Source organism: Thunnus albacares, chromosome 6 (assembly GCF_914725855.1).
Source record: "Thunnus albacares chromosome 6, fThuAlb1.1, whole genome shotgun sequence".
Classification (NCBI taxonomy): Eukaryota; Metazoa; Chordata; class Actinopteri; order Scombriformes; family Scombridae; genus Thunnus; species Thunnus albacares.
The window spans coordinates 1,838,690-1,852,213 of record NC_058111.1 but is presented as its reverse complement, the minus strand read 5'-3'; the positions used below and the strand labels follow the sequence as shown (position 1 = coordinate 1,852,213).

The 13,524-nt window shown below is 41.2% G+C and overlaps 1 protein-coding gene across 1 annotated transcript in view; it reads left to right on the top strand.

Moving 5' to 3' along the window:
- The window catches only part of LOC122983597 (tumor necrosis factor alpha-induced protein 2-like), a 54,042-nt gene that overhangs the window by 37,635 nt on the left and 2,883 nt on the right, over positions 1–13,524 (top strand). The window contains exons 4-14 of the mRNA XM_044353516.1: positions 5,252–5,523; positions 5,617–5,886; positions 6,452–6,570; positions 6,778–6,892; positions 7,501–7,611; positions 8,372–8,472; positions 8,598–8,714; positions 9,753–9,888; positions 11,621–11,743; positions 11,850–12,005; positions 12,750–12,871. Of these exons, the coding sequence (XP_044209451.1) occupies positions 5,252–5,523; positions 5,617–5,886; positions 6,452–6,570; positions 6,778–6,892; positions 7,501–7,611; positions 8,372–8,472; positions 8,598–8,714; positions 9,753–9,888; positions 11,621–11,743; positions 11,850–12,005; positions 12,750–12,871 (1,642 nt within the window). The remainder of the gene's footprint in view (positions 1–5,251; positions 5,524–5,616; positions 5,887–6,451; positions 6,571–6,777; positions 6,893–7,500; positions 7,612–8,371; positions 8,473–8,597; positions 8,715–9,752; positions 9,889–11,620; positions 11,744–11,849; positions 12,006–12,749; positions 12,872–13,524) is intronic.

Genomic DNA, 13,524 nt, shown 5'->3' with positions numbered 1-13,524 from the left:
TGTTGCAGGGATTATGGGTAATTTTCTGAGTGAAGCGGACTCGATGTGACGCTCGCAGACGTCTCAGGAACACAAAGTCTGCGTGTGCAGTGACGTCTGGACATTTAGATTCAGCTGCTTCTCTTCTTCGCTCCTCATGCAGGAGATGGCATCACTTCCTGTCCCAGGGTGTGTGTGTGTGTGTGTGTGTGTGTGTGTGTGTGTTATCTGGCTGCTGCAGTATAATGATGTGATGAATAACCGATGAATAACTTTCCTCTATGATTATCCTGCGTCACTGTTTGTTTATTCTGTGACTTCTGTTCTCGAGTCTTTAAGGATCTTAAGGAAATATTTTTCCTTCGTGTTTGGAAAATTCTCGTCAATAATCTAATTTCTTCTTCTTCTTCTTCTTCTTCTTCTTCTTCTTCTTCTTCTTCTTCTCTGAGTCTTTACTCAGTCAAACCTGAACACAGACATGAGACACAGCTTGTTAGATTCAGAGTGACTTATAGTTTTCAGACTGTAAATATTGTATAATATAGTCAGAGTGCATAAAGATGAAGAGGCTCCTCATGTTCTGAGTCTTCTTCAGTGTTTCAGTGATGGTTGTCTGAACATCAGTGGTCACAATGCAAACAGAAAGGTAGAGCAGTTCATTCAGCAGGACTTTCCATGCTGACAATCTGCCAGAATGTAAACAAAACCATGTAATTACAACTTCCTGTCCGTCATGTGACGCACACCGGCCCAGAAAGCTTCCCCCCCCCACACACACACATACACACATACACAATCATTGGAAAAGGAGCAGCTGTACAATGATAAATGAGTGTTTCCGAGCAAAATGACTCTTTGATTATCAGAGTTTGATTCATTCGGTCCGATAACATTTGGAAAGTCTGAAAGAGTCGCATGATTAAACTGTTTTATCCTTGTTCGTGTGAACAAGGAGCCAACAGGAAGTCAGCCAGCAGAAGTCTCGGGGTCTGTGTGCATCTACTGAGCATGCTCACTGAAACAGACTCTTGAGGATTCCTGAAAGTAGTTTTTATTTCTGCTGTTTTAAATCTTCAGCAGCAGGAAGAGTTTTCATGTTTTTATTGATGAGCAAAAAGAAAAGAACAAAATTCAACACAATCTTTAAACTGAACAACAAAACAAGGACGTCTCTGGTTAAATTTAGGCACAAAAACTACTCGGTTAAGATTAGAGAAAGATGCTGACTGTTGCCAGGAAACAAATGACTGCATTTACATAGTGCTGTGATACTTAATTGATCCACCCGACCTCTCCATAAAAGCTGCCGTTTTTGAGGACAATCTTGAAAAACCTTAAAGCTCCTGGAAAGGCAAATCCATAATGTGCATATAGTAAACACCTAAAAGTATGAGAACAGCCTTTGACATAGTTTATGTAATTCTTTAGAAAGTTTCTCTCCCTTCCCTTGTTACTGGGTTACAGTTAGGCGGGGCTAAACTAGGGAATTTATTACGTAATAAATACCTGCCCAATCATATTTAAGAGAAAGATGATTGACGTGGCTATCTGGCCGAGCTAACTTCACAACACTTACTCTCATCTCCCGCATGAGAAAACAATGCAGTGCACTTTTCTTTGCTTTTAGCTAGAATGAGAATTCAAATTAGCCTGATGTGGTTTGAAAGTTACTGTGTTAAGCTAACTAGCAGACTTGGGTACATCATCCAAATCTATTAATCACAGAGTGGATAAGTAGCTCATAAGTGTAGCATAGCAATGCTAATGCTAACCGTTTCATGTAAGTGAATGAAAGATACTAAAACACTTAGCTTCGTAGTCTGGGAGGTATAGTTCAATAAAAACAGATATGGTTGGTCTACTCTAGTCTGCTAGTTAGCTGATTAGTCAAGATAACTAGTAGACCACTGGGGTAATTGATAATAAGCTCAAAAGTTTTGAATAGAAAAGCTAATGCTAACCGTTTCATGTAAGTGAATGGAAGATACTAAAACGATTAGCGTTTAGAAGGAGGTATAATTCAATAAAAACACAGTTTCAGGTGGTTTAACCTAGTTTGTTAGTTAGTGGATTAGTCAAGCTTTCTAACCAAGTAGGGTCCATTTGATAGATTTGATAGTTAATAGCAAAACGTTTAAGCTAATGCTAACCATTTCATGTAAGTGAATGGAAGATGCTAAAACGATTAGCATCATACTCCGGGAGGTATAGTTAAAGAAAAACACAGATTTGGCTGGTTTAATCTGTTTTGCTAGTTAGTGGATTAGTCAAGCTTTCTAACCAAGTAGGGTCCATTTGATAGATTTGGTATTTTATTCAATATCAGCAAAACGTTTTAGTGAATGAATAGAAAATAAAACGGTACTTGAGCTGAAAGTGAGCTGTCAATCAAACGTGATCTGGACACGCCCACACAGTCCTGAGAAATGGTTTGAGCAGCCAGATGAGCTGTTTTTGAGCTCAGTTTTCTAATAGTTATAAATGTTTATTTTCATTCAGATTTTCATGGATGCTTAATGAGACACTCAACTTTGATATCATATATGCATTTTTATGATTTCAAGCCACGTTTCCAGAGGCTTTAAAGTCTTATTTAACAAGTATAAACAAAACCATGACAATAACTGCAGTTTTTCCTCAAAGTGCAAAACATCTTAAGAGAAATGTAGAAAAATCTTTCCTCCCTGTTTGAGTTTGGTGTGGCAGAGCTGTGACATCAGCTGCTGACATCACAGCTGTGACAGTCAGACGGGTTCCTCCCTGAATGACTGACAGTAAACACTGACCTCAGATCTGTCCCGCGGTCTTCTGTTTGTCCTTCGAGGACAGCTGACAGACATTCAGGAGGTTTCCCACCAACACCCTGCTGCTGCAGTTTGGCAGGAAAAAAAAACAAAACAAAAACTGTTTTTTAAAAAAGTCAGCTTCATCAGTCTTCTTCTTCATCACGGCTATTGTTCTAGTCTGTTCATGGTGGAGAGCAGCCAAACACACTGAACAAACACATCTGAGATTGTTTTTTTTAAAATTAACAGTTTAGAGCTGAAATCATCAGCTGATTAATAGTTCAATCAATCAACATAAAATCATTTGTAATTTTCCAAACAAAACATTCTCTGGTTTCAGTTTCTCCGCTGAGGATTTTCTGCTTTTCTCTGCTTAACGTCACTGAAAACTGAACATCTTTGGCCCTTTTTTTTCATAATTTTCTGACATTTTAAAGTCCAAATAATGAATCAGTTGATTGAGAAATGTCTGATCTCAGCAGGTCTGATGTCACAGATGTCTCCACACATCAATACGTATTAATTAAATATCAGTCAAAAGGAGCAGATTCAGTGAATGTTCATCATCTGAGCACGTCGTTGCATTCAAATGTTTATATTTTATTCTGTTTATTTCACTTATTTTTTTTAAATAATCACATGACGTCATGAGATACTCCTTCTGAAAAAGTATTTTGTAATTTCTGGAAGAGCTTGGACCCAGAAGATTTCACTGACTGGAAATGATGCAGCTGATGTCAGCAACAGCGTCCATGTTCCAGCTACAAATTGGTCTTTATGCGTCTTCCTGTTCTCAGGATTTTGGACTCCAAAAGAGTTCAACTTGTCAGAGCTTTTAATTCCCAAAAACATTTAAACTTGGCTTTGTTGTCTGAGCTGAGAAAGAGCCACACTGAGAGATTATTTATTTATTATATTTTTATCCGGTCTTGCATAACTTGAATATCTGCCATCTCACCCCTCAGAGGAGCTCAGTGGAAAAAAGCTTTTAGCTTTATTGTGTCTTTATCCTCCATAATCATATAATATATATCACATAATGTACGTCAGCAATTTACTGCAGTGTTGTGTGTACTTTTATTGTTGTCAAATGCACCTATCAATCTATTTATCAGTTTGATATCAACAGATCAAGTTTGACTCACTCAATCAAGTTAAATGTTGAGAATTTAAATATAAAGTTCTGAAGGCTGATCAGTGATTCTGTGAGAACCTCCGGCGTCCGTCTCCCTCAGGGCTGCTTTGAAGTCCAAATCAAACGAACCCTCCTCCAGAGCGCCGTCTTAGAGGAGAAACACGATGAATTTCCTCCTGATCAATGTGTGTGTGTGTGTGTGTGTGTGTGTGTGTGTGTGTGTGTGTGTGTGTTGTGGGTGCTGTTCTTCGCCTTTGGGACCAGTTGAATAGTCGTTAATGCAAATCAGTCTGAATAAAGAGGTTTTTCCTGCTGAGTTTCTGACCTTTTAAGAAACTGCACTGCAGTTGAAAAGAATAATTTAAAGCTGCGAAGCGTCTCGACACCGGTAGTGTAGTGAAGACGTCACAGTGACAGGAGGGATTCTCTGCATGAGGCCATGTTAGTATAAAAGACTGCAGGAGAAGCCGAACACGTTATATTTTACAAAAATAGAAACATTATCCAGCATCACATAGAGACTTTTCATTCTATAAGTAAATAGAATAAGAGCACAGTGTGCAGGGAGGACAGCCTTTACCTCAACAATATGACATATTTACATTTACATTTATGCATTTGGCAGATATTTTTATTCAAAGTGACATAAATGAAGTTCAATCCAGCAACAGTAGAAAGAGAATCCAAAGAACAAAGCTGCAGGTGCATGAAGTTACATAGAAATGCACAAGAAATGAGACAGAAACAGCGTGAAAAAGTCTTAAAAGGGCTTGAATGGAGAAAAAAAAGATCTTTGGGATGGAGGGAAAAGCCTTTACAGTCTTCCAGAGGACGGAAATTTACGTCAGAAACGGCTGAAAGTCATATTTAGAGACAATCTTCCCTCTGTGGTTGTGTGTGTTCGGCACCTTTTACAGCTGACTGTCTGCTTAACGAGACTTAACGAGGCCGCAGGATTTTCTGCTGTTTCATCTTCAGTCCTTAGATGAAGTTGGTTTCTTTCTGTTCTTCAGCTAAAGGAATATAATATATCTGTGCTAAAGCTAAGCTAGCCACCTTGTTTAGGAGCAGCAGCAGGATCAGACTCTGCTTCATAGACGCTACATACTGTCTTACATCTGCAGCTGCAGACATTACTGCAGGTAAACACGCTGCGGCTTTCATTAACTCGTATTCTGATTGGCTGGGGGTGAAGGTGGGTGCCACACCTCCAGCCAATCAGAGTAGGTGCTCATTAATAATGCAGATTTATGTAAACAGCTTCAGAAACAGTCTGCTGGAGGACAAAACAGACTCAGAACAGTCCATAGTACCAGATCTGTAAAGTCATCTGTGTCCTTGTCTCCTTCAGTCCTGGAGATCCTGCAGCTGGTGAAGAAGCGGGACCTCCTCCTGGCCGACTCTCACATCCTGGAGCTGGAGCAGGAGTGCAACGAGGCCGACCGGGACGCTGTGACGCAGCCGGAGGGGGACGCCAGCAGCTCAAGTGTGAAGGACGGCGGCCGCCGGAAGGCGAAGGACGTGGAGCTGCTGTACGAGGAGCTGCAGAAGGAGCTGTGGGCCGTGGTGAGGGAGTCGCTGCGGTCGCCCACGGCCGGGCCAAACCTGGGCCTGGTGGTTCAGGTGAGGACTGCTGCTGCCATGGCAACGCTAACAGTGACAGGTGTTGATCAGTGCTGACATCACCTGTATGCGTGTGTGTGTGTGTGTGTGCAGGTGCTGCAGCAGGAGGAGCAGGCGGATAAAGATTGCGCCCTCAATGAGGCGGCGGCGGCGCCCGGCGGCTCGAGGCCTCGCCGGCTGAAGCAGCGGTGGAAGGAGGCGGTGGAGGAGGCCGCGGACGGATCTCTGCCTCAGAAAGCAGAGTTCACCGCCGGAGAGCTGGCAGGGTATCTGGACCGCCTCCGAGCCCGGGTGGTGGAGGACCTGGGGGCCGCCAATAGGAACGTGGTGTCCATTTACCCCGAAGAGTACCAGCCCTTCCAGGTGAGACGACACCTGGACAGGAAGACACAAACAAGCAGCCTTTTGTTTCCTGTATAAAACTATTTGGTTACGTTTCATGATTTATAACATCTCAGTCACTTTATTTCATTGTTTCTGATAAAGTCATGTAGGGATTATTATTGATTATCGTAGGTAAAAATATCACAGTAAACAGTATTATCATGATAATCCCACTATTAGTAAACTAATCAATGAGTCACACAGCTGCACAACAACGGAGGAATAAGATATATCAGGCTTTGATACACACACAGTACTTGTTAGTAGATCAGTTCATTGTTGGTTTGGATCCAAACATGAAGATTTGTTGACAAGAAGAAAAATATTGAGAATCGCCAGACGTGACCACTCACAGCCTCTGATCCAGACTGAAATATCTGAACAGATAATCATTAGATCACTGAGGAATTTGTTACAAAACACTGCTGATCCTCGGAGAATGAGTCCTACTAACTTCGGTGATCCTCTGACTTCATCTAACACAAACAATGAGGACGAGACTTTCATAACAATGCTCTTTACCTTCGACCTTTTGACCTTCTAGGTTTATGTGCAAAGCTATCACCAGGCGGTTGCTAGGCGACTGGAGGCCATCACCGACAACCAGCTGGAGATAACTGACATCTACTCTCTGCTGGACTGGCTGCACAACATATACAACAGGTACACACACACACACAAACACACAAACACAAACACACACATTGAAAAACTGTACTTAAGTAAGTACTGCTGCTTTCATTACTAATTAAATTAAAGATAATTGTACTTTGACGAATAAAAACGCCACATAAAGTTAAAGAGGGAAAGTCTGGTGTTGGTTCATACGTCATGTTCTGTGTGTGTGTGTGTGTGTGTGTGTTGTTTCAGAGACGTTCTGGGGACGGTGTGTATCACGAGTCCGTTCAGCCGCTCTCAGCTCAGTCCTCTGCTGCCTTCAGAGACTGTGGACAGACTGGAGCTGGACTGTCTCAACTCCGTCAGAGTGAGTAGTAATGTGTGAATCGGTCGCTAGGAAACATCTCAGTCCAATAAGAAGCGAGCAACTATGTAAACAGGAAGTGACTGTAGCATCACGAGCTGTAACATAACCTCCAAAATTAACAGTTTTAGGAGCCAAAGGATAAAATAAACTGAACCGAAGTAAATATCTGAACATATTGATACCTATTTTCAGGTAACTACTTAACCAGAAGTGTGCAACCCCTTTAAGGCCATATCTTTCTAATTTTTTTGATAGTAAGTTATGTTTTATGCTCAATCAAATCCTCCCACTGTATATTCTTTATTCTCTGTCGCAAGTTCAAAGCCAGTGGAGCAGTTCTATCAGGTCTAAATCCATGTTACTGTTCATTTTGTGAAGATCTAGTTTTGGAGAATTAGCACAAAGCTACATGCTAACTGCTATGTGCCTCTGTTTGTATTTGATTGGCCGGTGGACAGAGAAAGTAGGGCGAGGATTTGTTTAACTTTTTGCCTCTTTGCTGCACCAACGCAGTGAAATGAGAAGGCTGAGTTATTAAAAGGAGGCTGCAGGTTAAATCTGAGGGTGCGTTTGTTTTGACCCCCCGGTTCCTCCTCCTCCCTCCGCAGGCTAAAGTGACCACAGAGCTGAGCCAGGTCCTGGACGAGGAGGAGAAGAGATGGATGGAGACGCTGCACATCGAGGAGTACCAGATCACTCTGGCCAAGACTGTCATACAGGTACACGCTGTTACCACGGTTACCGCACACAGTCGGCACACAGTCCGGATGGGTCCTCCGGCGGCTCTGATCGGTGTTTCCCCCTCAGTTTAAATAAAGGTTATTGAATCAGTGAAATGTTACGTAAAGGTGGATTCCGCTGCGTTTTGTACACTGATTGTTTTCTATGCAGATTGTTTTCTGAGTCTGTCCTTCAACTGCAGCCAAAGTCAACATCAAGCACTTCCTCTCTCTCTCTCTCTCTTACACACACACACACACACACACACACACACACACACACACATCTCATTCATTACACGGAAACCAGCTGCTGTCCTCAAGTGGCCAAACAAAGTAAAACAAGGAAACTAAGCTCTCCTCTCTTTGAGACAGTTCATGGTAAAAGTTTAATGAAATGTACAGATGTCACAGAGTCTTTGAACGCACCAGCAGGGAGAAGTTTCAACATTAAAACACATTTATGGACAATCTGTTATATATCATCAAATCCCATGTAATTAGAGAAAGATGTAGAAAAGGGTATTCTAATAACTTCAACTTGAATTAACTTAAATTATTTAACTACATAAAACATGAGTTTCAGGTTCACTTAGACATATTTAAGACAGTATAACTTTAGAAAAGCCTCCTTTGGACAAATATTAAACAAAATGTTGATTTAAACATGATCATAAAAGTTTCCATTTGCTCATTTCTTCTTCTTTTCTTGCAGCAGTTATTTTTGTGACTGACCGTGTTTGTGTTGTTGTTAAATCAGAGGCTGCAGGTTGATCTGGAGCGTTCGGCCTCCATCAACAGGAGTTTGGGCTCTAAAGTGGCTCAGTGCAGCCTCAACGGCCTGGCAGACTTCCTGTACAGGTACAAACACATTTTCATACTGTGTTTGTTAAGTTCAGTCAAAGATTTTTCTCTGCGAGACTCACACAGGTTGAAATATTCGTAACGTTATGATTTGATGATGACAGTTCTCATGTTTGCTTTAGTTTCCAGCGTAAAGTGGAGATGTTTCATGAAGGGATGCAGAGCGGCATGTTTGGAGACAACGAGGACGGATACGTGTCCAAAACCATCGCCCTGGTCAACTGCTGCCCTCCGTTCAGGTACGAACAGGCAGAGAAACCGCTCACACTGATTACTGCTGTCTGTCAGTCATGTGTTGTTTCATCTATTTATGCCCGGATCAGACAAATTCAGACAGATTTTGACACGATTTTGTTGTTGCTGACAAATTTCCAGCGTCGGGTCTGAATATGAACTGTGGGAACAGCCGTCTTTACCCCTTGTAGTGTGACATAATAAAAGAAACAGTGATATGGTGTCTGGGACGTCCCACAACACCCCAACGAAAAGTCTAGCATGTCAGAATTTTTTGTATTTTTCTGCCTAGTTTGATAACTCCTATGATGTGTTCCTTCATGTTGACCAATAGGACGACAAAAGCTTCTTCTCTTCAACCTGTATTCACGGTTCATCAGCAGGAAACACTTTTTCTTTTGTACTTCATTGCTTTCCAAACACGTGCAAAACATATCTCAAACAGCCCTGCAGCAGATCATATTTAGCAGAATTTAATGCAAATCAGATTAACTGCAGCTTACTTACATCTGTAGTTGTAAATATTTAGCTAAACTGAAATAATTTTGCGCCCCTGAAGGTAATTTACAGCAGGCTTGATAAATATCCCCCAAAGATACAAAGCTTGGTAAGATCGGTTTCTTCTTGATGGACATGTTTCATATTTTAGTCCGTCCATCTTTGACTTTAAATTGTTTTCCTTTGTGAGTAAATTTTACAAATATGACTCTTGACAGGCTCGCTAACATGGCAGCAGTGTTGTTTGTTTATCTTTTCCGAAATTCACAAACCTTTTTCACAGCTGACATTTTGACTTGTAACATCAGTGATATTTATGTAAATTGTGTTTATTAATGATTATTAGTTACACTTGTGATTGACAAGTCAAAATGTCTGCTGTCCAACTTTAGTGTCACTTCACATTTTTTGATTTTTGTTTGTTATAAAATGTTCACAACTGGTGGTCTTCACTTGGTAGGTGTATGATCATGGTCCCCATGTGGTAATGTATACGTGTATGTGTGTGTGTGTGTGTGTGTGTGTGTGTGTGTGTGTGTGTTTAGAGGTTTTGTGCAGCGCTGTGCTCAGTGTGACCCGTCGGTCAGCGAGGACTCTCTGCGTCGAGCCAGCAAAGCTCTGGATCACATCGTCCAGCAGGGAGTCAGAGTGCTGTCTGAACGCCTGTACCTGCACATCAGGGTAACACACACTCACACACACACACACACACACACATACACTGAAACATACTGACAATAAGTCAATATCATCAATATCTTTATGACTTTGACCTGTGAGCTTTGAACACGTCAGAGTGTTTGTCCTGCGGTCAGTTTACCTTCTCCTCGCCTCTGTTGTCTCTGTATCAATAAAGCTTTGTGAATTCAATTTAATTTTTAACTTTTATTTATTCTGTTAATGTTTGCTGAAACACTCATAAACCCAACGACACACAGAGACACAGCTGGAGACACGATAAACACTAAACATCAGTTGGGTTAGTTTAGATCAGAGGTCCCCGACCTTTTTTTGCGCCACGGACCGGTTTAATGTCAGACAATATTTTCATGGACCGGCTTTTGAGGTGCGGCGGATAAATACAACACACTAAAATGATACAACTTGCATAAACACTGTTTGAAGCCGATACCATTAACGCCCTAGGAGGAGATAGCGTTTCTTGGGGGTCCAAAATTAGCGCAAAGTCGTACTTTGATGGGTACATTGCGGACTTCCTGTTGGATTTAGGTCAGGGGTGTCAGCATATGATTTGTAGGTCTTGATGAGATGAATAATTGAGTTTTGGTTCGATCTCTCTACGACATTCCTACGGGCCGTGGCGGCCATATTAGACACATAGGTGGCTCTATAGAGCACATTTTGACACTTTGGGGGATAATTTTTACATTTTATCAAATTTTTCACCAGACTTGATGTGCGTGCAAAATTTGGTGAGTTTTTGAACATGTTTAGGGGGTCAACTTAAGGGTTGAAGTGGCATAATAATAAAGAAAGAACAATAAGAAAGAAACAAACACACGAAATACAATAGGGTCTTCGCCCTTTGGGCTCAGGCCCTAATAATAAAGCTGAATCCACTGTGTACTCGTTTGCAACTTTATTAGCAGCGTCCTCGTAACATTGCGCCAACAACATGACATGAGTAACATCCTCTCTGCCCCCTAACACTCTCTGGTCGCTATGGTAACGTTTAACGTGACCGAGACAAGCGTCAAGAGTAAATCATAGACAGATGTAATGGAGAGAATCTGGTCATTTTTCAAAATAAAACATCATTCAGACTTAGAAGGAAATAATTTAAGTTATTTATTCTTTCTGCCTGGTAGCAAATGACCTATGGACTGGTACCGGTCCGCGACCCGGGGGTTGGGGACCACTGGTTTAGCTCACTGATCATTTAGCTGATTTACATTTTTTTAGTTTAGTTTAGTTTTGGTTTAATTTATTTTAATTAATTATTTTTTTTAGTATATAGTTTGTAGTTTAGTTAATTGTGTATGTTTCTGTTTAGTTTGATTAATTCAGTTTATACTTTATAATTTAGTTTGATATAATTTATAGTTTGTTTTAGTTTATATTTGGTTGGTTCAGTCTCTGATGTAATCGGCTGCTGGAAGCCTTCATGTGATTTTTGGTCAGTTTGACTCCTAAAAACAAAACAGCTGGTTTATATTTTCACTTTGTTCTCTTGTGCAATCACATCACTTCATTTCATCACAGTAACACTTTCGTCATGGTCTCTGTTCTGCTCTCAGTTGTGAAATATCTACAGTAGTAGAGTTTGAATGTCTTGTTGTTTAAATATCTACAGTAGTTAAGTTTGAATGTCTTGTTGTTTAAATATCTACAGTAGTAAAGTCAGAACAGAATGAGAATAAACTGACAGATACTCTCTGGTCGTGTCTGTCAGCCTTTCTTCGAGCGGCTGGTGAAGAGGAAGTGGCTGAGCAACACGGAGCCGTACGAGCAGATCGAAGCTCTGATCAAAGAACACTTCAAGAAATATCACAGGATGGACAGTCCGCCGTACCAGGTACACACACGCACACACACACACACACACACACACACACACACACACAGTAGATTTACACGGCCAAAAGTATGCGGACAGCTGAACGTCTCTCTCTCTTCTTCAGCTCCTGGCGGCGGAGGTTCACCGCCGGGTGGTGATGGAGTATCTTCGCTCCGTCATGCGAGGAAGAATCATCTGCACCTCTCTGAAGATGAGGAAGAGGATGGCCGGTCGGCTCAGAGACGAAGGCAAACAGATCAAAGTCCTCTTCAAGGACCTGGTCAGTGTGAAAGGTCAAAGGTCACGACTGAGTGTCATTAACTAAAACGCTCACACGGCTCTTTGACCTTGTTTTGTGTTGGAAAACAAGGACGCAGTGATCTGTGGCTTTGATCAAAGTGATTGGATTCAATTTAATGGTCAATTAGTTCAACAACAATTTTTATATTGTTGAAGTGATTTTTTAAGCACAGATTGTTTTCACTAATGTTGCTTAATTGACACATTTATTTATTCTGACAAGACTCGTTAGTTGCAGCCTTAATGTCCTCAGGATCACTGATTGACCCGGTAAAAGCTGCAGCTTTTAACTCATATCTGTGTTTGCAGTGGTTCATTGTAAAACATCTTGCAAGAATTTAGTGGAATCAGCTATTATATTTAATATATATATTAATAATAATAATTTCAGGTTAATTCAACCTAAAATGTCAAGTTTGTATTTACTTTTGTGTGAAATGAAAAACGGACTACCTGAGCAGATCAATAAATTAACAGATCTAAATCCACCCAATGAAGACAAGAGGTTTATACGACATGCAGTATTTAGTCCAGATAACTGTTGGTGGTGTTAGCAGAACTATTTGTATTTGTTTAAAGGATTTAAGGCCTCCCTTTCACTCACTAGTTACATTTACAGTGTAGTAAATAATAATGCTGAAACCTGATTAAACCCCGGAGACGCTGGTAGAATCTGTGTTGAGTATCGTTGACGATGGCGGATCTTTATGTGTTTGTGTGTCAGGAGTCTCCGTCCAGCTGGTTGGACAGCGCTCTGTCTCACATCTCAGAGATCATCCAGCTGGAGGACGTTCCCTCCATCCAGATGGAGGTCGGAGTTCTGGTCAGAGAGTTTCCAGACGTCAGGTACGAACACATCAAACACATCAAACACATCCACTTCTTCTTCTTCTTTTGCCTGACTGGGAGCTCTGGTTTCTCTCACGGCCTTGTTGGCTGGTACTCTTTGACTCTCAGAAGCTATCTGCTTATGTGTGTGTGTGTGTGTGTGTGTGTGTGTGTCATAAGCTACTTTCAGGGACAAACTTCAGACTTAAGACCAGTTAATTGGTGACAGATTGTCCAACTGGGGACAAAAGTCGTGTCCCCATGATTTGTAGGTCAGTAGTTAATGTTAGTCTCCAGGAAATGAATGTAAGTCTATGTAATGTCCCCAAAAGTGACCTAGGACAATGTGTGTGTGTGTTCTATAATAAGCCTGGTACTCTTGTTATTGTTCTCCTAATAGCTGTATGGGTTTTATTTTTCCTCCACACTGTGTCCTGTGAGACGTCCACAAGAAAGATCGCCAGATAATGAAGGAGCTGCTTTAAAGGACGAGTTCACAGTTTTTTTTTCAAGCGTGTTTTTCTCGCTGTAATCATTCCTCCTGTTCATACCGACCATTAGAAGATCCCTTCATAATGACCTTATAATGGAAGCGATGGAGGACAAAATCCACAGTCCTCCTTCTGTATAAATCATCATGAGTTGATAGCGGACGAGTTCTGAGATTGAAC